This window comes from Notolepis coatsorum, assembly GCF_963971535.1.
Source record: "Notolepis coatsorum genome assembly, chromosome: 3".
In the NCBI taxonomy this organism is placed as follows: domain Eukaryota; kingdom Metazoa; phylum Chordata; class Actinopteri; order Aulopiformes; family Paralepididae; genus Notolepis; species Notolepis coatsorum.
The window spans coordinates 180,198,712-180,222,206 of NC_140167.1; the positions used below are offsets into that span (position 1 = coordinate 180,198,712).

Consider the following 23,495-nt stretch of genomic DNA (forward strand, 5'->3'; position numbering starts at 1 on the left):
CAGATCCGACTTGATTGAGGTCCCCTGTCCCATAATGTGTGTGTGTGTGTGTGTGTGTGTGCGTGTGTGTGTTCCATTATTTCAGCGATGACTTTTTCTTGGCTCATTCAATAACATCCAGCTTGGGAGAGAACTGAGAGATGTACGCGGCGTCTTGGCCCACTGCCGCTCGGCCGTTCAAATCACTCTGTTCTCAGTGCCCACTATATCAGGCTCTCGCACTAGTCTGCATGATTGCACGTACACACACACACCTGTCACATGTGCGTGCAACAGGCATACACACACACACGCAAACACGTGTGCAACCAAAATAACTGTACGTTGTGTACATGGGAGCGAAATGCATCCAGTATGCTAATCTCCAAATGAGGGGCTTGAATATTCACCAGTCGTCAGCCCGGCTCGAAAGTCTAACAAAAACACGGCCAATTATCTCGCCATTCATCTCCTCCTGAGGCAAAGACGCCGCGCCAATCTCCGTCATTGTCTGCCTACCCAGCTGCCTGGCGCTCCAGGACAGGGGCGTTTATGAACAAGCATATTTCCTGGCCGCTGGCAGCGGGGGCCTCCATCGAGCCCCGAGCCCTGAGCCCCATCGATCCATACTTACAGTCTCTCCGAAATAACATCTCCGCACAAGGGAACAAAGACACTTCTCGTTCCTGGATGGTTCCCTCTCCAATGTGCTCACTCTCGTCTTTTTCCCCCCCTTTCTCTCTCCATATGATTGAAATTATATCAAAATGGGGAGACTGACTCAGAGGAGAGGAAACGAGGGAGGGAGAGAGAATTAGAGATAAAGAGAAGAGTTAGGGAGGGAGAGAGAGGGAGAGAGAGATGGAGAAAGAGAGAGAAGAGTTAGGGAAAGAGAGAAAAAGAGAAGAGGTAGGGAGAGGGAAAGAGAGAATTCGAGAAAGAAAGAGAGAAAATCAGAGAAGAGTTAGGGAGAGGGAAAGAGAGAGAGAGCGGCGGGGAAAAGTTAAAAAGGAAGAGAGCCAGAGAGTTGGAGATGAAGAGAGGGAGAGGAGGGGGGTTAGGGAGAGGGAAAGAGAAAAAAGAGAGAGCGGGGGAAAAGTTAAAAAGGAAGAGAGACAGAGACTTGGAGATGAAGAGGAGGGGGGTTAGATAGCTGAAGAGGGAGAATTCGAAGGAAAGGAGGGAGAGAGATTGAAAACACAAGGACTCTGTCTAAAGTGGCATCTAATCTATACAGGGCTTGCAGACTTCAACTAAAGGGACTTTATCCTATAATTGTGGCTGCAGGGGCCACTATTATCAAGTAATCAAGTAAGAAACACAACCGGTATACTGCCACTGATTAAATACCATGCTGTAATATACTTAATGTTGGGTAAAAGACACTTAAGACAAGGTTGGTAGGCTTTTTAATCAACTACAACAATTGCACTGACGGCTTAATGATTGCTGGGACATTATAGTTTCAAGTTTCAAGTTTCTTTAATAGTTGTCATACAGAAGTACAGAATACTTTCATACAAAATGCTTCTCACTGTTACGCTCCAGAGACTGTGCCAGACAAGATAGTATCAAATAACATAGTATAGCATGTAGTTTAGAAGAAGAAAATTAGGTCACAGTGTTCGGTATAGACATATGTACAATGTTCTGAGTTACCATATAATATACAATACTATGCAGTGTACTAATGTACAGTACTATATAGTGCAAAGCAGAAATGGGATGAGGTACAATTTAGGTACAATTCACAGTAAGGTGTACGAGTTGTAGTGCAATCCTTCATCAATAAATATAAAGTGTGGGGAGTGGGTGCTACAGTGTGTTTGTTTAAAGTGGGTGTGTGCTATAAAGTGTGTGGAGTGGGTGCTACAGTGTGTTTGTTTAAAGTGAGTGTGTGAGTGTGTGCGTGTGGATGTGTGTGCTATGTGCGTTTGGTGGTTGTTGTTGTGTGGGGGAGGATCTATGGTGGTTGTTGTTGTGTAGTGTTCATTCATTGTTCGTTTAGCAGCCTGATGGCCTGGGGATAGAAGCTTCTTCTGAGTCTTTCTGTGCTCGCCTTGAGACTCCGGTATCGCTTGCCTGACCGCAGCAGTTCAAAGAGGCAGTTGTTCGGGTGACTGGAGTCTTTAATGATTCTCTTAGCCTTGCCCTTGCAACGCTTGTTGTAAATGTTCTGGAGTTATGTTATATTTGTTATGTTATATATATCACACTCCTACGTGGAGAGTTGGACGACGTTCCACTGTCAAACGTCTCTGCCCAAACAGGAAGTAAAAATATTATATTATTGTTCTCCCCATATTTTTTTTGTATCTTTTATAAATAAGAATAAAGGTAAATCATTTAATTTCAGAGTCTGTGCAGCGTTGTTCACTGTGTCCAGTGATGAATGCAGCCATAAAGGAATAGTTTCCTTACACAGAAAAGACATAGAACTATAGTCTGTTACTTTCCTGATAATACTAATCACTGCATAACTCATATGTGTTTGGGGATATTAGTGATCTGTATAGATGCAGCGTTATAGCCGCAATACAATTTTATTGGAAAGTACAAGATCTTTAGAAGCCCAAACAATTGATCATTAACTAAGTCTGCCTCTTAAGACAAGTCTTCCTATTTACATGTGGGTCAAGTTTCAAGTTTTATTTTATATGTCACATATACAGTAAAGGTCTTTACAGTGAAATTCTTGGTTCTGTATGACCCTCCTGGGCTTGTGCTTCATAAAACAGCAAAATAAAACTATATACTGTACAAAATATACAATATACAAAACTAAAATGTACAAAATGCTAAAATAACGAGGTAGAAGAGGTATTCACAAATATATTCACAATAAAGTAATTAAAATACTGTTAGATAGATATATAATAACATATAGATGTAATGCCGAAGTGAGTGCAAATGTGTACGAATGAATACATAAAATATGGAGTAATGAAATATCAGTGTACATTGTGCAATTCTCAGTGTTTAAAGTGAATTCTCAGTGTTTAAAGTGCATGAGTGTATGTGTGTGCATGTGGATGTTGTGTGCAATGAATGTTGAATGAATGCTACATTGAGTCCACATTGAGCAGCCTGTAGCTCCTTTCGAGTCTTCAGGGTCAAGTTGTAGCGTGACGTCGGTCAGCCTGGTCTCAGGTCAGCCTGGTCTCAGGTCAGCCTGGTCTCCGGTCAGCCAAACGTGCAAACAGAGTGTGTACGGGAGAGAACAACACTTACGTATTTCCCCTTGGTGTCTGTGGCTGCCTGCTGATAGACGGGCTGCATTCTCTTACACACGCCGCACCCTGTCCCCAAAACACAAAAGGTGAACAACGCAGGTTATTCCACAGTCACTCAATGGGCCCCGTAATTCAGGCCACATAGATGAAAAAAAACACACATTTTCTCCCCCCGTGGTTCAGGAGAGCCGTTTCCTATGAATGAATAGAGGGTCATTATGTGCAATCCGTTGCAAGAGATGATGCATTGAAAACCAATGACCATTAACTGAGCAATCTCTAATAAAAGAACTCCCACCTCCTTTACTATATTGACCAACCACCGACCAATACAATTAAATCCACATTGACTTAGCGCCCCATCATCGTAAAATGCATTCATCCTTCGTCGAATATTCCCAAATGTGAGTGAGCATGTCCTATGATGATTGCCAGACATAATCATTGTCAGGATATGGCTTGTTGTTCAAATAGCTTATACTGTATAACCGATCCCAGCTTTCTGAGTCTACCATTGGGAGGGGCTGCTTGGGCAGGAATACCACCACTTAACACTTCCCTTCCACACAAACTCTTAAGATCAGGAGCCTTATAGAGCCTTTTACAGTTTGTAAACAATGGTGATTTGAATAGAGTGTAATAACGTTAGTCTAACCAGATATACTGTGTACGGTTTATTCATAGTATATATATATTCAGATTCAAATTCATTATTGCCTATATTTATTGGAACGTATAATATAACCCATAGGGCATACGGACCCTCATCTGCACCTTTTACACTGCTTATTTTTCTCATATTAGATTTATTCCAAATTTTTATATTTCAGATCAAATTGTATTGCCTATATATTTTTTTTATCCACTTTTTCTCCCATTTTCTATATTTTCTCCCATCCCAATTTCGTATCATCCAATTCAACCCTCCCCTGTCACGAACGCTGTTTCTTGCCTCCCACAAGTCCCCTCCGGTACTTGAGGTAACAGCAGTCGCATCTTTTCACCTGCGCAGCTCGATCTCTCAGTGGCGAGGAGTAACGCGTGGGAGGCTCACGCTGCCCCCGACACTTCCTGATTCTACTGCGCAGGCGCACCAACCGACCTGTAGGAGTCGCTGTCCACAACGCCCGATCCCCACCCATCAGTTTCCCACCCCCTAATACGGCCAATGTGTATTAGTACGGACGACCAGCTAAACTGAAAGCAATGTGGAGCGCTGGGATCGAACAGGCGATCCCAGCGTCTCTGCATTCGTGGCGAGCGCCTTGCCCACTACGCCACGTAGCCGCCCTATTGTATTGCCTATATTTATGTCTTTCTACCATTACCCTGCTCATACCTGTACCTCCCCTCCCCCTACCCCCTTCCCCACGCTGCTATGACGTCCACATTTTCCCAAGGGGATAAATAAAGGAATATCTTATCTTATCTTATATGCAAGGAAATTAAACACTCATGATTGAAGTGGGCAGAATACATTAGCAAGTGGTCCTGATTTTGACTGACCATGCAATAACAAGACACCCTACCCTGGTGCATCTCCTATGGTTTGTCTGTAAACAAAACACTACTGCTGTTACCAAAATGTGTGTCTTTGTGATGACTTTAACAAAACAACGGTCTTTTTCTGAGGATAATTGTGTGTATTAATAATAAACACAATACTTTTGCCCTTATGTTTTTGTATTTTATTATAAATACACACAATTATCATCAGACAAATGTATAATAACAACAACAATAACGACAAGTCAGCAGGAAGGGTACAAGTACAACTCTGGCAGCTGAGTAACAATGTTCAACAAACAGTGCATTTCATGCATTTCTTTTTACTTGCTACAAAACAAACACATTCAGAGAAAGTAATTAAGTGTGATGTTAGTTTATGTTGATTAAAATTATAATCTATTTATAATCTATTGAGGTGAAATGTGAGTTTTAAGATTAATAACTATCTCTGCAGTGAGTGGTTGCCATGGTAACTAAGGACTCCAAGGCATGTGTAGAAAGGGTCAGGTTTTGTTTGTCTTATTAGATTCAGATTGAGACAACTTTATTGATTTCAAGAAGGCAATTCATTTGCAGCGTACCCAGTCTATACACACCACTTAAAAACTCACTCCACACTCCAGTCAATTAAAATGACTACTGTCATTGTTTAATCAGCGTTCAATCAATATCTGAAATGAAAAACGACTAACCTTGCCTATATTACTACCTACTAGGCAAATATGCATTCAAGTTCGACACTGTTTCACAAACAATGTTACTTACCCTTAGCTGCCAGAGTTGCCGACTTGTTGTACAGAAATTGTAAGTCGCTTTGGATAAAAGCGTCAGCTAAATGACTAACTGTAAATGTTTAGTAGCCTGATAGCAGAAGGAATGATTTTCCTAGTGGACACATTATAGCACTGGCCTGAGGGCATTACGGTGAGTTCACAGGAGAGAACGTGGTCAGATTGGCTGATAATTCCCTACAGTGAGTTCACAGGACAGAACGTGGTCAGATTGGCTGATAATTCCTCTCTCTTTCTGATAAACAGGAGTTAGAGTCTCTTTGCTGGACTCCATTTATCTTGGAGCAGACTTTCACAAAACCATGTAGGCTATTTTTGGCCTTCACCCATTAAACCAGCAAATAAACATTTTAAATGATTTAATGTTAAAAGTTAGCAGACTTGATTAGTTGGTTGCCGTTATCCAGATGGTGGCGGATTGAGCAGACTTCTAGAGAGAGACTTTGATAATAACACATGAATAAATAAGTAAATAAAATAGAAAACATGACCCATATTCCTATGACTCGCTTAGCTGGTATTTGCTGTACTAACAGCCTCTTTGTTTTGAGCTGCTACCCTAGGGGGCCGTGTCCACAGCCAGCTTTTTATGAGTTGCCAGCTCCTTTCTGTCATTAATTTTATGCTAAAGATGCGACAGGCGCCCTCCTTTTCCCAGCGCCGCGCCTCGCGTTTTAGCACTCTCTGAGACTAGCGTTTTTGGGCGGAGTGCTCCCAGCACATAAAGTTGAAAATAGTTCAACTTTTGGAGAGGAGCGCCGCTCATCAAGGTCACTTTTTTCGACCGACCAATCAAAATCGAGCAAGTGGCGGAGCCGCGAGACAGATTGAAAAACGCTATGGAAACGCTCTGGGCATGCATATTTTAGATTTTCAAAGCGGTCCACCTTGAAAAAAACACTATCTGTGGACACGGCCCCTAACAGTGGTAATGAAAGACTCACAGGGAGCGTAGAACATCATCAACACCGGCCTCTCCTCTCTCTTCAGTAGCTTCCTGAAGTCCTGAGAGAGAGAGAGAGAGAGAGAGAGAGAGAGAGAGAGAGAGAAAATAATAACAAGATGCACTGTTCATAATAATAATACATCAGATTTATATAGCACTTTTCCTAATGCTCAGACACTTTACAAAACAAACAATACAGTTTTAGTAGAGAAAATAAAAATAAAATGTATATCCGTAATTTTCGCACTATAAGCCGCGCCTTTTCCCCCATTTTTTCGACCCTGCGGCTTATATAACGGTGCGGCTAATCTATGGATTTTTACAGCTACACAGCACAGTACATGTTCTGTAGCTGCTATTGCACTAAATGGTAACACTTGAATACGTTATGCAAATATGCAACTTGTTTGTTGAAATGTTAATAAATGGGAGCTTCCTCAAACAGCCATCTCTTTCCCGACAATCCCCTCTGTGCACGAACCCTTACATATGGTAATTAAACATTAAAACACCTGCGGCTTACAGTCCAGTGAGGCTTATATATGTACACATCATTCAATTTAGCTGCTGCGGCTTATATTCAGGTGCGCCTTATAGTCAGAAAATTACAGTAAAAAGGTGAGAGAGGAAGGAGTTCAAGGGTTGAAAGCAAGGGTAAAAAGGTGGGTTTTGAGGGCTTTTTTTTAAATGATGAGGGTGTCTGCATGACGGATATGGTTGGGAAGGGCGTTCCAGAGGGTGGGGGCAGCTGCAGCGAAGGCCCTGTCGCCCCAGGCCCGGAGCTTAGTCCTGATGGGTTGGAGGAGGTTAGCATCTGCGGACCTGAGGCAGCGGGTAGGCGTGTGGTGGAGAAGGAGGTCAGAGAGGTAGGAAGGGGCCAGGTTGTTGAGGGCTTTGTAGGTGATGAGTAGAATTTTTAACTGAATCCTGTATATGATGGGGAGCCAGTGGAGATCGTGGAGGATGGGGGTGATGTGGTCGGAGCGGCGGGTGGAGGTGAGCATTCGAGCAGCAGAGTTTTGGACGTATTGTAGTTTATTGAGGATTTTGGTGTTTGGTGTCAGTGTTTCGGCAGCAGAGAAGGATAGTGAGGGGCGTAAATGGGCAATGTTCCTGAGGTGGAAGAAGGCGGTTTTAGTGATCTGGTTGACAGGAGGAAGGAAAGGGTGGGGTCGAGAACGATACCTAGGTTGCAGACGTGTGACAATGGAGCCGTCGATGTTGACTGAAAAATCCTGGGTGGGGCGGGTCAGGGAATTTGGGCCAATGATGATTAGTTCAGATTTGTCACAGTTGAGTTTCACAAAGTTTTTTTGCATCCAGATTTCTATGTCAGAAAGGCAGATGATGTGGGTGGAATGGGTGGCAGCAGTGATGGTTTTGGTGGAAAGGTAGAGCTGTGTGTCATCAGCGTAGCAGTGGAATCGGAGGCCATGTTTGCGGAGGATCTGTCCAAGTGGTAGAATGTAGACTAGAGGATAAACAGTAGGGGACCAAGTTCATGAACAACATGTACCTACAGCACACTGAATGTATGCTCGTCACATGCTGAAAAGTGGACCAATTAGAGCTAATGATTTCACTGACTTCACATGCTAAAAAGTGGACCAATTAGAGCTAATGTTTTCACTGACGTCACATGCTAAAAAGTGGACCAATTAGAGCTAATGTTTTCACTGACGTCACATGCTAAAAAGTGGACCAATTAGAGCTAATGATTTCACTGACGTCACATGCAAAACATTTGACCAATTAGAGCTAATGTTTTCACTGACGTCACCTGCTAAAAAGTGGACCAATTAGAGCTTATGTTTTCACTGACGTCACATGCTAATAAGTGGACCAATTAGAGCAAATGTTTTCACTGACGTCACATGATGAAACAGCTAGCCCAGCGAGCCACCGAGCAGCCTGTCAAGCCATGACAAGAATGAATTCCATTCATGGAAATAAAGGCGATAGATATGCGTCTTGACAATCGTTTTTTTATGCCAGAAACTAAAGGTGCTCCCATGGTCGAGCGGACTGTACGCGGACTGGACTCTGCGGAGGTCCGCTGGACTCTTTGCGCTTTCATAGTCGAGCGTACCTCAGCGGACCAATTTCCTACATGTCTCGCGCCAGTTTACGAACATTTTCCCACGCTGTTCAACTTCTGTCATGTCGTCGTCATCCGATGTCAATAAAGAGTATCTTATCTCCGTTTCCAATATTTCGATAATAAAACGGGCAGTTTTACACAGTTGAATAACAGGTATATAGGCAGCGAGGTGCAATGTACCGTATAGGCTTGCTCAATGAGGTGGACAGCGCATGGTGCTGAAATGGAAAACATGCATTGCATGAAATAAAAACACCCGTTTTATTTAGAAATATTGGAAACGGAGATAACAGACTTATCTCCGTTTCCAATATTTCGATAACAAAACTGGCAGTTTTACACACTTCATTTAGAAAAGCCATTCTCCTTTGCGAGTGAAAAAGCGAGTGGTCAGAGTAAAATGCATATCGGCGTCACATTAAATGCAGGTCGATGTCAACGCCGATCAGCGTTTTGTGTGACACCAGATGTCCGCGCATTAGAAAATTAGACCTTCGCACTTGGAGTCGGCTTTGGGTCCGCTTTGGGTCCGCGCGAGTCCGCTCCGTGTACGATCCACTCGACTATGGGAGCACCTTTAGCTACAGTACATTGACCAGCAACACACAGGTGCTTTGCCATATCCTCTTTGAGAATAGAAGTACTGTAGATAAATGTTAGCCTTGCGCTAAATCGTAATTAGCATTGTAGCACTGACTAATGTCAGTGAATGTTTCTTAATATTTAGGTTACGCATGAAAAATCACGACAGCCAACAGAAATATTCAGTAGCAAACATTAACTGATGTTAGCTATGCTAAATCGCGATTAGTGCTCCGCTAACATTCTTCTATTTCTGTTTTGGATGTCAAAAGGGATATGGCAGCTAGCAAAAATTGTTACGTTATGCTAGCTAGCTGCCTCATTACATTGATCACCTGCCACCTACACCATTGCTAGACTATTGGTCTTGTTCTTCTTCTATGTATCTCTGTATTTGGCAGTGCTTAAAAACAAGAACACCGACATCTGCCGTGGCCTGTGGCTCGACAGCAGGTAAGACGGATCTATCCTGTTCCCACAGCAGCCTCTTCTCCCCGCTCTGTCCTTCATTTCTTCTCCTCACCTTCCTGACTCAACTACTATCTTAAAAACTCAAGATCAGCAGAAGTTATTTTGAGTTTAATTTTCATTATCATGCACATCTCACAAGAAGAAATAAAGACTTACGCGTTCCTTTCTGTAGGACCTCTGTTGCCAAATTCTCATTTGTTTATCAAGGTGCAGTGATGTGGAATGAGATACAAAATCTAACAGAAACATGTTCCACTTTAAATATATTTAAAAGTAAGCTTAAAAAAGAACTACAGATCCTGTAGTCTGTAGTATCCATGTGTATTTGTGTGAAGTCTTTTTTTCCCCCACCATTATAATTGTTGTATAATGCTGTATTGTATGTATCTGTGTGTATGAGAGAGGGATATGCGCATGTGTGTTTGTGCATAATGTGTGTGTGTGGGGGGGGTGTAGTTATCCTGTCTAGGTTTAAGAGGGGAGGTCGCTTATAAGCCCTTGGGTTTTCTGACCTTTCCTGCACATTTGAACTATTCTTCTTTTACTTATTTTATTCCAGAATGTATGTTTGTAAGTGCAAATAACAATAAACAATAAGCAGAAGCTTATGTCGAGGTCGAGAGGTTGCGCGTATGTGTGTCTTATGTTTGTGTGGTGTTTGAGTGCCCACCGGACCTGAGCGGTGGAGTGGTGTCTGAGTGGCGAAAGTGTTCCGTTGGAAATGTCTGGTTAACATCAACAGTACCACGCACACACACTGTGACTAACGGTTCCCTTTTGATTGAGCTCTCATGATAGAGCTGTGTCCGGGGCTTTTGAGTTGAGGACTTTGGACGCCAGCCGTCAGTCAAGCTGATCAAACCACTCGGTACGACGGCGGACGAGAGGACACTTGGTTATAGGTTAGACGTCATCCTCGCCTTGCTGCTGGAGTTACACAACCGCATCAAATCTAACCGGGGAAGGTCCTTGAACGGAGCACTCTGCGCATTGATTCAGTCAAAGTAAAAAAGAATAACTTTGTGAATAACTACTTACTTTCTCGGTCTCTACATGGACGACATCTTTAGCCTCTGTGTTCTCCTCCCACAGGGGGGGTCCCGAGGGGTCTTTGAGGAATGCCACCATGGACTGGGAGGAGGGAGGAAGAGACAACAGAAAGGCAGGGGAGAGAGAGACGGAGAGTTTGAGAGGAGAAAGACGACAGAAAGGCAGGGGATAGAGAGAGAGATTGGGAGGAGAAAGAGACGACAGACAGGCAGGGGAGAGAGAGATTGAGAGGAGAAAGATGACAGAAAGGCAGGGGATATAGAGAGAGAGATTGAGAGGAGAAAGAGACAAAAGACAGGCAGGGGAGAGAGAGATTGAGAGGAGAAAGATGACACAAGACAGGCAGGGGAGAGAGAGACAGAGATTGAGAGGAGAAAGAAAAGACAGACAGGCAGGGGAGAGAGAGATGGAGAGGAGAAAGAGAAGACAGACAGGCAGGGGAGAGAGAGACAGAGAGATTGAGAGGAGAAAGAGAAGACAGACAGGCAAGGGAGAGAGAGACAGATAGGAGAAGGAGAAAGAGAAAACAGAAAGGCAGGGGAGAGAGAGATTGAGAGGAGAAAGAGAAAACAAAGGCATGGTAGAGAGACAGAGAGATTGAGAGGAGAAACAGAAGACAGACAGGCATGGGAGAGAAAGACAGAGAGGAGAAAGAGAAAACAGAAAGGCAGGGGAGAGAGAGATTGAGAGGAGAAAGAGAAAACAAAGGCAGGGGAGAGAGAGACAGAGAGGAGAAAGAGAAGACAGACAGGCAGGGGAGAGAGAGACAGAGAGGAGAAATAGAAGACAGGCAGGCAGGTAAGAGAGAGACAGAGAGGAGAAAGAGAAGACAGGCAGGCAGGGGAGAGAGAGACGGAGAGATTGAGAGGAGAAAGGGGGGGGGGACACAAAAACAACAGTGAGATCTCACATATTGTTGTGGGAACAGAAAAACAAACAGACATTCATCTTGTAAAACAGCAGAATGCCTGTTGGTAATTTGCACTAGTTATGCTGAGGTCCCTTATGAATTTAGAACAGACGCTGCTCATGGCTGACAGATGGCAGCTCATATAGACTAAAGTGTTTGTCCGTCCTGGAAGCGCCAAAGATATTTTCCTACCTTGAGTGTTCATAATGAGCTTATTAAAGCTTACAGACATATGAATGAAACATATGCCTGTGGAGACTACAGCAGAGGAGATGGCATTCAGGTGCATCATTACAATGCCTGTACAAACACATATGGAATATATAATGGGTTAGCTCGCCAGGCAAATTAGATTGAATGTTGTAAAAAATTATATAAAAATAATATATAATTAATTACTAGAATCGGTGCTCAATGGAGCACATAATGTCCGCGCCATGCTATAGTTGGTAATACATATTTCCCCCCAATGAATGAGGGACGTATGTCAGGTACACAAACTGTATGTTTTATGTAATCTGTTGTGGCCTTTTCAGGATGTGTACAAGTGCAATAGAAAATGCAATAGTATTTACATTAGATCAAAAAAGAGGATATGGAGAGGGCTTCAGCGTTCTTGTTTTGTTTCGGTAGGTGCTCTTTGGATTAAATCCGGGGTAGGATTCGTTTATAGAAGAAAAGTTGAGATCCAAGGCAGCTCTACACATTTTTAAAAGCCTTTATTAGTTGGCTTACATTATTTAGAAAAAAATAAAAAATAAAAAATGTTTCGGCCTACACATGGCCTTCTTCAGGGTGTTGAAGAAGGCCATGTGTAGGCTGAAACATGTCGGTTTAAAAAAAAAATCTAAATAATGTAAGCCAACTAATAAAGGCTTTTTAAAATTTGTAGAGCTGCCTTGGATCTCAACTTTTCTAGTATTTACATTAAGTTCAATTCTAAACCAAAACTCTGACTGCCCAACCAGAAGTCTGCAAATCATTTAGATTTCTCAAAACGTAACCGAGTCGCTGATTTCAATGGTGAAATCCTTTAGACGCAAATATGCCATGCTGCCTTACGATTTGTAACAAATAACTCATCCTTCACACATCACTGTGTATTGTGTCAGGTCAGTCATCACTGGCCATAAGAAAACATACATTGGTATTCGTTTGTATACAAAGCCATCTTGGGGTAGCTACCAACTTACATGAGCACTTTACTCCAAGGAGGTGGATATTACAATCTGAGACCATAAAATGACATATCATGTTCCCACTGTCGGAACTGAATTTGGGACACATGCGTTCAGCTATGCTGCTCCCTTCTCCTGGAACCTTTTACAAAAGGATTTGAAGTTAGATATCCTTATTTTAAAGAAAACATTTCTCTTTTTCATTTAAATGGGAAGACATTTTCTCTATTCTTTAGTATTTGTGTGCTCTTACCATCTTGTTTTTATTTGTGCTTGTTGTAATGTTGTTCTATATGTGAAAATGTTCTATATGCTGCCTTCTTGATCAGGGCCCACTTGAAAAATAGTTAAAGGTGCAATAGATAACATTCAGCCACTAGATGTCGTACTAGAGTACCAGCATTTATCAAATCAGGAGCATTCCATGTGGGGAAATGGGAGGGAAGTAGGGAGGGGATACATGCATGCAACAACATGTAAACAAAAACATTCATTTTGGAACTGCCAAAATTTTTTCAATTATAAATTCATGAATCAATAATTTGTTGGTGGGGGGGAAAGCAATACTTTTATTCTGCACCTTTCTAACATCTCTGTGGATGTATTATTATTGTTGTGAAGGGCCAGATTAAACCGAATATATATATTTATTGTATATATATATTTAATTGTATTTGTATATTCTCTAATATTCCTTGATATCCCTTGTATATTCCTTGTACAATATGCATTGAATATCCATTCTAGCCTACTGAACATCCCATAATAGTCTCCATTCTACTATTGGTCGAGACCTTGGTGCCAGGCTGCCATACCCCCCAGACCCAGTTCAAACGTACCGCTCAACATGTACGAACAAGTCCTAGTTCCGCGTAGGAATCTGGCTACCGCACCACTAACGGTACTATTTGTTCATAGTGCGTATATATACTGCGCTACTAAAGTAGGACTTCCTTTTTAGTCCAGTTTCTTACCCTCCAATAGAGTGACAGACGTAAAGCCTCCCCGCGACGCCACGTGTGGGAGTAAGGCCAAGTTCGGCCTACCATCGGTATTGAGACATCGTGTATATTAATATTTGAATAGTCATATTTGGCACTATATCGTCGAGTTGGACGTAGTCTATTAAGCTAATAATAGTCTATTCATATGTAGTGCTTCGTGCGGTGAGAATACTATCGTAGTCAGTACCCCATCGTTTCGGGCAGAGAACTGGCTGCTTATCCAGGGTGGCCGACCCCATGTGAGGCTGCACCCGAGGAGCCCCAGAGCCGACGAGCGAGTGGACCTGCATACCGGATTATTCTACCGACGACAGCCCGCCTTCCCAGGCACGGATTATGCTTTGTATACAGTGATTATTCTATGGATAAAGACCAACACTGCCGTGTGTTGGAAACCCCCCCCCGGAGAGGACGACAGGTGAGGAGACGCTCTACACGACGAGGTCGCTTCACGTCTCTCCATCGTGGACCGAAGGAAGCCGGCCCACAGAGAGTCCAACTGCTTTCATCTGTGGATCGAGGATCGCTGAGGCACCGAGCCGCACAACCGTGGGTTCTCCCAGGATACCCTCGGCCAGACGGATACAGCCAGACTCTACCCCCCCCCCCTTCTCCAGTTGTCTTACAAGCGACCGGAATTCCCCCCTAGTGTATCCAGTTCTATAATCATTAAAGTATCATTGCTGTTATTCCTTAACTATTCCAGGTCGTATATGTACCACCTGCGCCTTCAGAGATTGGACATTCTCTATTGATATACCGACGAATACTCTTGCCATAAAAGTGCATACTAATTCCCATTCATAAATGTGATTGATTTGATTAAGTGCTTGCTCTACACACCATCGCTGTGTAGAAATAAAGACCTATTTCTAATTCGTACATTTGTGTTGGATCCGTTTCATCTACGTGACAGTGTTCATCATAATATATTTATGCCGAGTACTAGGAGGCCTCTCCCCCAATTGGTCCTTCGAGCCGGAGGGTAATTAGTGTAATATTAATATAGTGTTATTAATATTGAAATGGCCTATGATGAACACTCCACGAAACGATCCTCCTAACCAACGCCCGCAGCGCGAACGACGGCTCCCTCAGTACTTAGAGGCTTACGCTGTCAGTCAACAACCTAGTCTTCTACTAACAGTAAACGCGGTAAAACTAGAAAGTAAAAGTATGTCTAACCCCAACGCCCAGACTACCCCGACCATAGAGGCCCCTACGGGTTCTAATGTAACTGACCAAGTTCACGGTGGGGACCAGTGGGAACCAGACATGACTTCACACCCCGCCAGTACTGAAGAAGTAGTCCCCGATGAGTCCCGGGAGGAATACAACGCTACCGAGAGAGAACTCGGCACAGAAGAAGACGGGGAGAGCACCGTGGAGATAGAGCTCCAAGGCTCCGCAAGGAGTACCCCGAGGGAAGGCTCCCCTATACAACCGCCTTCTCCCAGCGAGGCAGAGAGGACCCTACAGCAGGCCTTCCTCATCAGCCTGAACGCCGCTGCTGAACGCGACCGACTGCAGATCCAGCAGCGGAGCGAACAAGAGCATATACGTCTAGAAATAAGACGCATTCAGAGGGAAGAGAATGTGGCCCGAGACCGAGCAGACAGCCAGCGAGCAGCTGCTGGTGCTCTACGGGACGCAGAGCGCGACAGACAGCAAGCGCAACTAATAGAACAGCTGATCAGACGGACAACACCCTCTCCCTCCGCCAGAGGCTCCAGGAACTCGTCTAGACACACCTCCAGGGCGGCATCCCCTAGCCGAGTAAACAACCCTGAACTTGACCAACAGACGAGGTCTATACCCCCCACAGACCACCTCCCCCCACCGGTCCAAGCGAGACCTAGCAACCGGGAAGGAGCAGCATATCCTGTGGAGAGGCTAAACCAGAGACTACAAGCACTGGATGACCTAACTGAAGACGAAGAGGAAGAGGAGGAGAACCACGCCCGACGACAGCACAGTACTCTACCGGACCAGGAGGTCCGGTACAGCCCAGGCTATACTCCCGCGGAGCTGCGCTACAGACCCCCGACTCTATACACGGGTGAGCACGACGCACGACCCGCACCGAGGAACAGCACCTGGACAAGCGGGCCATGGTACACTGCCGGTACCAGCCCATACCAAGGAGCGGGAGGAGACTCGCCTAGGAGGCCTCTCCCCCAACGCTCGCCGATGTATCCACAGTCAGCGTCATACATTGGCACGCCTATGGTACCCGACTTCACCCAAGAGAACCGGGCCCAGTATACAGAACTCCGCATGTGTCTGGAGACCATGTTGGTGGATGTATTGGATGAACGCCATAAATACGCCATCCTACTGAAGCACTTAAAGGTACCCCGCGCACATAATATAGCGCTCGCCTACGCGACTTCCACCACCCCATACACAGCAGCGCTGGTAGCATTGGACCAGAGGTATGGGCGCATATGGGATTACGTGATCCAGGAGATCCGACACATCGACCGCTTACCCCCAGCAATAGACAATCGAGCACTGGACGACCTGTCCATCAGAGTGCAGTCCCTGGTAGGGATGTTGGGAGCGCAGAGAGAAAAGGGGAGGCATGAACTTTACGCCAACTCAAATGTGGAAAGGATCTTGGAGAAGCTGCCGCCCGCTCGACAGGAGCGTTTTAGGCGGCAGAGAGACCACCGAGACCCGAATGGCCCCGAACCGAACCTCCTCGATCTAGCCGACTTCCTGGCGAGAGAAGTCAGCAGCCTACGGCTAGATACATTCGGACGGAGCACCCCTGGCTCCAGAGAAGGAACCAGACGACTAAATGATGGAAGAAGATCGGTGACTGTGATGCACCAATCGGAGTCAGTACCGAGCAGCAGGAGCCACAGTACCCCCTCCAGAACGGAGAAGTGGAAGATAGTGTGCCCCTACTGTGAGAAAGAACACTGGCTAGCGCAATGTGACTCCTTCCCCAAGCTGAACGCGGAGGAAGCAAGTCAATGGATAAAGTCCAACAAGCGCTGTTTTCGCTGTGCGCGCTCACACATGGCAGCCGAATGCCGCTTAAAGAAAAGGTGCACCAAGTGCAATGGAGCCCATCTGGACATACTTCACGACAGTAACAGACGGCGCCCTTCACCCGCACCATCCAGCAGCAAAGCGAGCGTCATGTACATCGATCCCGCCGCGAGTACTCCTAAAAGTAGTGCGTGTGACACTAAGCTACCAGAATAAAGTCCTGGACACTTACGCCGTCCTCGATGACGGGTCAGAGAAGACCCTTCTGCTCGCCTCCGCTGCGGCCCAGCTAGGGCTGCGGGGAAGCGAAACCCAAATGACAATTCGGACAATAAGACGAGATTTGAAGACGATAAAGGGCGAGAATGTCTCATTCTCTATCGCAGCAAGCGGCCAGCCTGAGCGACGGTACCAGATTACAGACGCTTTCACCAGCCAAGAAATAGGACTGTCGCGGTACACATACCCCGTCGCCAAGCTGATGGAGAAATATGCACATCTGCGCAAGTTACCGATCCTGCTCATAGACAATGCTATGCCGACCCTGTTGATAGGCTCCGACCATGCAGACCTCATTGTCCCGATAGACCGGGTTCATACCGGACCACGAGGCTGTCCTGCAGCAGTCGAGACCCGTTTGGGATGGACTCTCCAAGGCCCGCTCGCCAAATATCTCAACCGAAGTACAGCCACTAGATGTCTCCACTCCCGAGTCACAGAGGGAGAAACCGCACTCCTGCAACACGTAGAGCGGCTATGGACCTTGGAACAAATGCCCTTTAAGAACGGAAAGAAAGACATTCGCTCTAAAGATGACATTTACGCCATTCACCTCCTCGAGACAGGGACCAAGAGAGTCCCGGTCAACGGCGTGTTGAGATACGCCACGCCACTCCTGCGGCGAGAAGGAATGCCTACTTTCCACGCCAAGACAGACGCCACAGAACGGTACCTGCTGAACACGGAGCGGCGCTTAGCCAAGAACCCCGCCCAAGAGAGTGTATACCGCGCTGAGATTGAGAAGCTCATCACAGCGGGACACGTCACAAAGATGGACATTAAAGAGGCTGACCAGACCACTGAATCGTGGTACGTGCCTCACCACAAGGTCCATCACAACGGTAAAGACCGCATAGTATTTAACTGCAGCTACCAGATCGGATCCCAAAATCTGAATAAAGAGTTACTGCCCGGTCCCACACTCGGCCCCTCCCTACTCGGCGTTCTACTCCGCTTCCGCCAGGAAAAGGTGGCCATCAGCGGGGACATTAAAGGAATGTTCCTGCAGGTGAGATTAGTAGAGGAGGACAAGCCCCTGTTACGGTTCCTATGGAGAGAGAAGCCAGGAGATGAGCACCCAGCCATCTACCAATGGGAAGTCCTCCCCTTCGGAACGACGTGCAGCCCCTGCTGTGCTACATTTGCACTACAGAAACATGTAGCAGAGGACCCAGCAGCGGACGAAGAGGTCCGACACAGCGTAAAGAACAGCTTCTACGTAGACAACTGTCTACAAAGCCTTTCAACCCAGGAAGAAGCCGAGGCTCTCCTGATTAAACTCCGCGCCTCATTGATCAAAGGCGGCTTTGATCTCAGGCAGTGGGCCAGCAGCGATCCGCAAGTACTGCGCAGCCTCTCCTCCGAGGACAAGGCAGCCAGCAGCGAGACCTGGATGGCTACAATCCCGGGAGAAGCCCAGGAGATGACCCTGGGATTGGTGTGGCGATTCAAAACAGATTCGCTTCACTACAGACACAAGCCCCTGACTACGGAGCAGGGAAGGCCGGCGGCGGCGCCGACCACCAGACGGAGTGTGTACACAACACTCGCCCGACAATATGACCCGCTAGGATGTATTCTACCGTACACCACCAGGGCAAAAATGATTGTACGAGCATTGTGGGACAAGGACCAGGGCTGGGACGACCCCATTCCCGCACACCTTGCATCCACCTGGAGAGAGTGGGAGATGGAGCTCCACTCACTCCCAGGCGTTAATATGTGCCGAAGCTACTTCCCACCCACGGTGAGGCCAGAGACATGTAAAATGGACTTACACGTCTTCAGTGACGCCTCAGAGGTCGCATATGGATCAGTAGCCTACTTGCGGGCCCAAGAAGAGGGGGGAGAGATCTACACAGCATTTGTCCTCGCCCGCTCGAGAATAGCCCCACGCAAGCAACAATCTATCCCACGCCTAGAGCTCTGCGCAGCCCTAGCCGGAGCGCACCTAGCCACGCTCATCCAACGTGAGCTCACCATACCGGTGTCTAGAACAATCCTGTGGTCAGATTCCACGACAGTACTCGCCTGGATCAAATCGGACTCATGCAAGTACAAAGTCTTCGTGGGAGTCAGAGTCACCGAGATTCAAGACTTAACCGAAGAGTTAACCGGAGAAACAGAGTGGCGCTACGTTGATACAAAACAGAACCCAGCTGACGTCATCACCCGGGGAATGCCCCTAGATGACCTCACCCGTCGCAATGTCTACAGTGACGGCCCAGCATTCCTAAAGCTCCCGGAAGGAGAGTGGCCCACGCCTATCCCGAGGGAAGCCAGTCAGGAGGAGGCTGAGAATAAGAAGCCTGTGTTCTGTGGATTGAGCACTGTTATCTCTGCAGACCCCAACATAGATGATTGCACTACCATAGAGAGTGCACAACAAAGGACATTCCTACTGCACTACCTACCGTCTCTACAGACCCGCCAGAAGTGGGTAAAGGAGAGAGACAATTTGACAGAAGGAACAGTCGTCATGATTATTGATCAATCACTGCCCAGAGCTATGTGGCCGGCCGGCCGCGTAAGCAAAGTGATCACCGGTGCCGACGGCAAGGTCCGAGCAGCTGAAGTGCTTGTCCAGGGTCGCACTTACACCCGTCCCGTGGCGAGGCTCATAAAACTGCCCCGACTCCCAGACACAATCGATGATGACCATGACCCTATAACCCTATGACTTTGTGAAGTTGACTGACCCCTACAGCAAACCCTTATGTGTAAATAGACAACGCGATTAATCTGTCTCTGCTTAACTGATTAGGTCTGGGACCAATCAGGGGGTGGCTGTTGTGAAGGACCAGATTAAACCGAATATATATATTTATTGTATATATATATTTAATTGTATTTGTATATTCTCTAATATTCCTTGATATCCCTTGTATATTCCTTGTACAATATGCATTGAATATCCATTCTAGCCTACTGAACATCCCATAATAGTCTCCATTCTACTATTGGTCGAGACCTTGGTGCCAGGCTGCCATACCCCCCAGACCCAGTTCAAACGTACCGCTCAACATGTACGACCAAGTCCTAGTTCCGCGTAGGAATCTGGCTACCGCACCACTAACGGTACTATTTGTTCATAGTGCGTATATATACTGCGCTACTAAAGTAGGACTTCCTTTTTAGTCCAGTTTCTTACCCTCCAATAGAGTGACAGACGTAAAGCCTCCCCGCGACGCCACGTGTGGGAGTAAGGCCAAGTTCGGCCTACCATCGGTATTGAGACATCGTGTATATTAATATTTGAATAGTCATATTTGGCACTATATCGTCGAGTTGGACGTAGTCTATTAAGCTAATAATAGTCTATTCATATGTAGTGCTTCGTGCGGTGAGAATACTATCGTAGTCAGTACCCCATCGTTTCGGGCAGAGAACTGGCTGCTTATCCAGGGTGGCCGACCCCATGTGAGGCTGCACCCGAGGAGCCCCAGAGCCGACGAGCGAGTGGACCTGCATACCGGATTATTCTACCGACGACAGCCCGCCTTCCCAGGCACGGATTATGCTTTGTATACAGTGATTATTCTATGGATAAAGACCAACACTGCCGTGTGTTGGAAACCCCCCCCCGGAGAGGACGACAGGTGAGGAGACGCTCTACACGACGAGGTCGCTTCACGTCTCTCCATCGTGGACCGAAGGAAGCCGGCCCACAGAGAGTCCAACTGCTTTCATCTGTGGATCGAGGATCGCTGAGGCACCGAGCCGCACAACCGTGGGTTCTCCCAGGATACCCTCGGCCAGACGGATACAGCCAGACTCTACCCCCCCCCCCCCCTTCTCCAGTTGTCTTACAAGCGACCGGAATTCCCCCCTAGTGTATCCAGTTCTATAATCATTAAAGTATCATTGCTGTTATTCCTTAACTATTCCAGGTCGTATATGTACCACCTGCGCCTTCAGAGATTGGACATTCTCTATTGATATACCGACGAATACTCTTGCCATAAAAGTGCATACTAATTCCCATTCATAAATGTGATTGATTTGATTAAGTGCTTGCTCTACACACCATCGCTGTGTAGAAATAAAGACCTATTTCTAATTCGTACATTTGTGTTGGATCCGTTTCATCTACGTGACAGTGTTCATCATAATATATTTATGCCGAGTACTGGGTGGCCGAATATTAAGTACAAAGGTAGTGGTAGTAAGTATCATATCTAGTAATACAGTCAGGGAATTGTACCCCTCAGTTACAATTATTATAATATTTTTTTATGATTATTCTACATACAAATATCTATAGCACCTTTAAATAAATAAAACCACACTAGCTGATTATGATGTACAATTAGTGCCGATTTCAAATGGTGAAATCCGTTTACTGCTCAGTTGCTAAGAAAATAGTGAACATAGAAGCGTTCCGCGGACATAATAATGTTAATGCTATTATTAACGTCAGATTATAGACCTGCTTCACCTTTATAATTGTACATTGTCAAAGCCATGTAAAACAAGACCCCTGATAATGCCACGAGCAGTACCTTCAACAACCAGTAGGGTAGCGGTAATAACATAGAATAATGGCAGCCAAATACAAAAAAGCTCTTTTCACAGCAGCCATTTTGACTGGTCATAGATTAATAATGCATATTCTATAACTATGGCTACAGAATGATGAATATTCTATATCTATAGTAAACCTTTGTTTACCCATCTATGACAAGTCAAAATGGCTGCTGTGAAAAGTTCCTATTGCAAAAGGCTACAATACATTCAAGTCAGAGTGAATTGTGATAATTTAGTGACATCTAGTGGTAGTAATATGCAACTGCAGAATGCACCGATCACATGGGTGCCAGCAGTCCTGATTCAGCTGATGGCTAGTCGATAGTATTCGGCTAGTCGATAGTAGCTACTGCTTTTGATTGATTGAAAACTTTATTAACAGATTGCAGAATGGGTACAGTACAGTACAGCTCAATAGATACAATTGTTAAGGGGATGCAGACCAGAGAAAGACTTTCGTCTTGTTTACATCAGGGTCCCCCATTTTCAATTCATCATAACATATGACACACACGACATACAGATCGACAGTACTGCAACGTCAAACAAGTGACCAGCCAAGTAGCCTTTACGTTTCCACCGGCAACCAAAGAGAGGAGAAGAAACAAGCTAAGCCTATATTTTAAAGTACTTGATTTAAAACGTAATATGGTTCTTATGGACAGGGCTTTATTTCATCACTGGAGTAATATGCAATTAAGATAATAACTAGCTCATTTCATTTTTGCATCAGTGGGGCAAAAAGGAAAATAATTTAAAGGATTTTCTGACTTTAACAACAGTCATGTAATGTTAGTTTGAGCCATTTCCTCACTCCAACACGGTCGTTAAAGTAAACAGCCCCAGCCCTAATGCTGCGCTCTGTCACTCCTCGTCAACTCATAAAGTCGAAGATTTTACCACCAGGAAGTTGCACTCGAACGGCCGACCAAATTGTAAATACCAATGGTAAACTCAGCCTGGTTCCATGATACCAGCGTTTACGAGTTGTGACGTTTCACTGACCCTTCACCTTTTGTGGTGCAAGTATACTTTATTGTGATCATGACACATCATCAGAAATATGATTCAAACCACCTGCATCAAGAAAGAAAGGTTGAATAATCTGATTGAATCTACTGCCTTGCATCCGATTGGTCCCGTCTTTACAACTAGCCACCCAAACGCCATCACCTCGCATTTAAGCCGAATTTCCCTTGGGATAAATAATAAATATTTCTATTCTAATCTATTTTATTACCATTTGGTCACATGATAAACTTCCGACTTGACGAGGCCCAAACAAACGCCCCATAACAAGTACCTTAATTTACTTCATGCCAGGCTTTTCTCATTCGAAAGTATTCATAGACCAACTGGATTATGTAAAGAAGAAAATTACGAATTCCAATATGTTATTTCCCTGGCCATGGAAAGTTCAATCAATATTTGTGAACATGAGCTACTGTCTCCCAAAGCCAGAAACCAGAGAAATCAGACTCAAACTTGTGATGTCATCAGATATAAAGTCCATAGACAATGAATGGGAAACACATTTTGCAGACCCACAGAATGTTTAAAATGTTTTATTACACAAATGTCCTTTATCCTATTGTATTGTGTTCTCAGTTCTGAAACAGAAAATGTACGGCATAAACCCAGAACATTCTTCTTTACCATCTTTCCCAATGAATTGTCTCTGAAGCATCTTCAGACTTTATACCTGATGACATCACACATCTTTTGTGTTAGACCATAGGAATAACATGTATGAACAAATTTTCATAGTTGCCCTTTAAGTTCTGCATAAGGAAGAAATCAGTTAAATCGGATTCACACTGGGGCCACCCATCCTAAAGAACTCATGGTACTGTAGTAAAACACTTCAAATAAAACATAAAACCCCCTGAGTGGCACATGTTACACCATTCTAATTCACCTGGCAGGCTAGCTGAA

The 23,495-nt window shown here is 45.2% G+C and overlaps 1 protein-coding gene across 1 annotated transcript in view; it reads right to left on the reverse strand.

Moving 5' to 3' along the window:
• The window catches only part of pdia5 (protein disulfide isomerase family A, member 5), a 182,063-nt gene that overhangs the window by 57,727 nt on the left and 100,841 nt on the right, over positions 1–23,495 (reverse strand). Inside the window, exons 6-8 of the mRNA XM_084309735.1 lie at positions 10,651–10,743; positions 6,457–6,517; positions 3,211–3,278 (exon numbers count right to left, since the gene is read on the reverse strand). Of these exons, the coding sequence (XP_084165861.1) occupies positions 3,211–3,278; positions 6,457–6,517; positions 10,651–10,743 (222 nt within the window). The remainder of the gene's footprint in view (positions 1–3,210; positions 3,279–6,456; positions 6,518–10,650; positions 10,744–23,495) is intronic.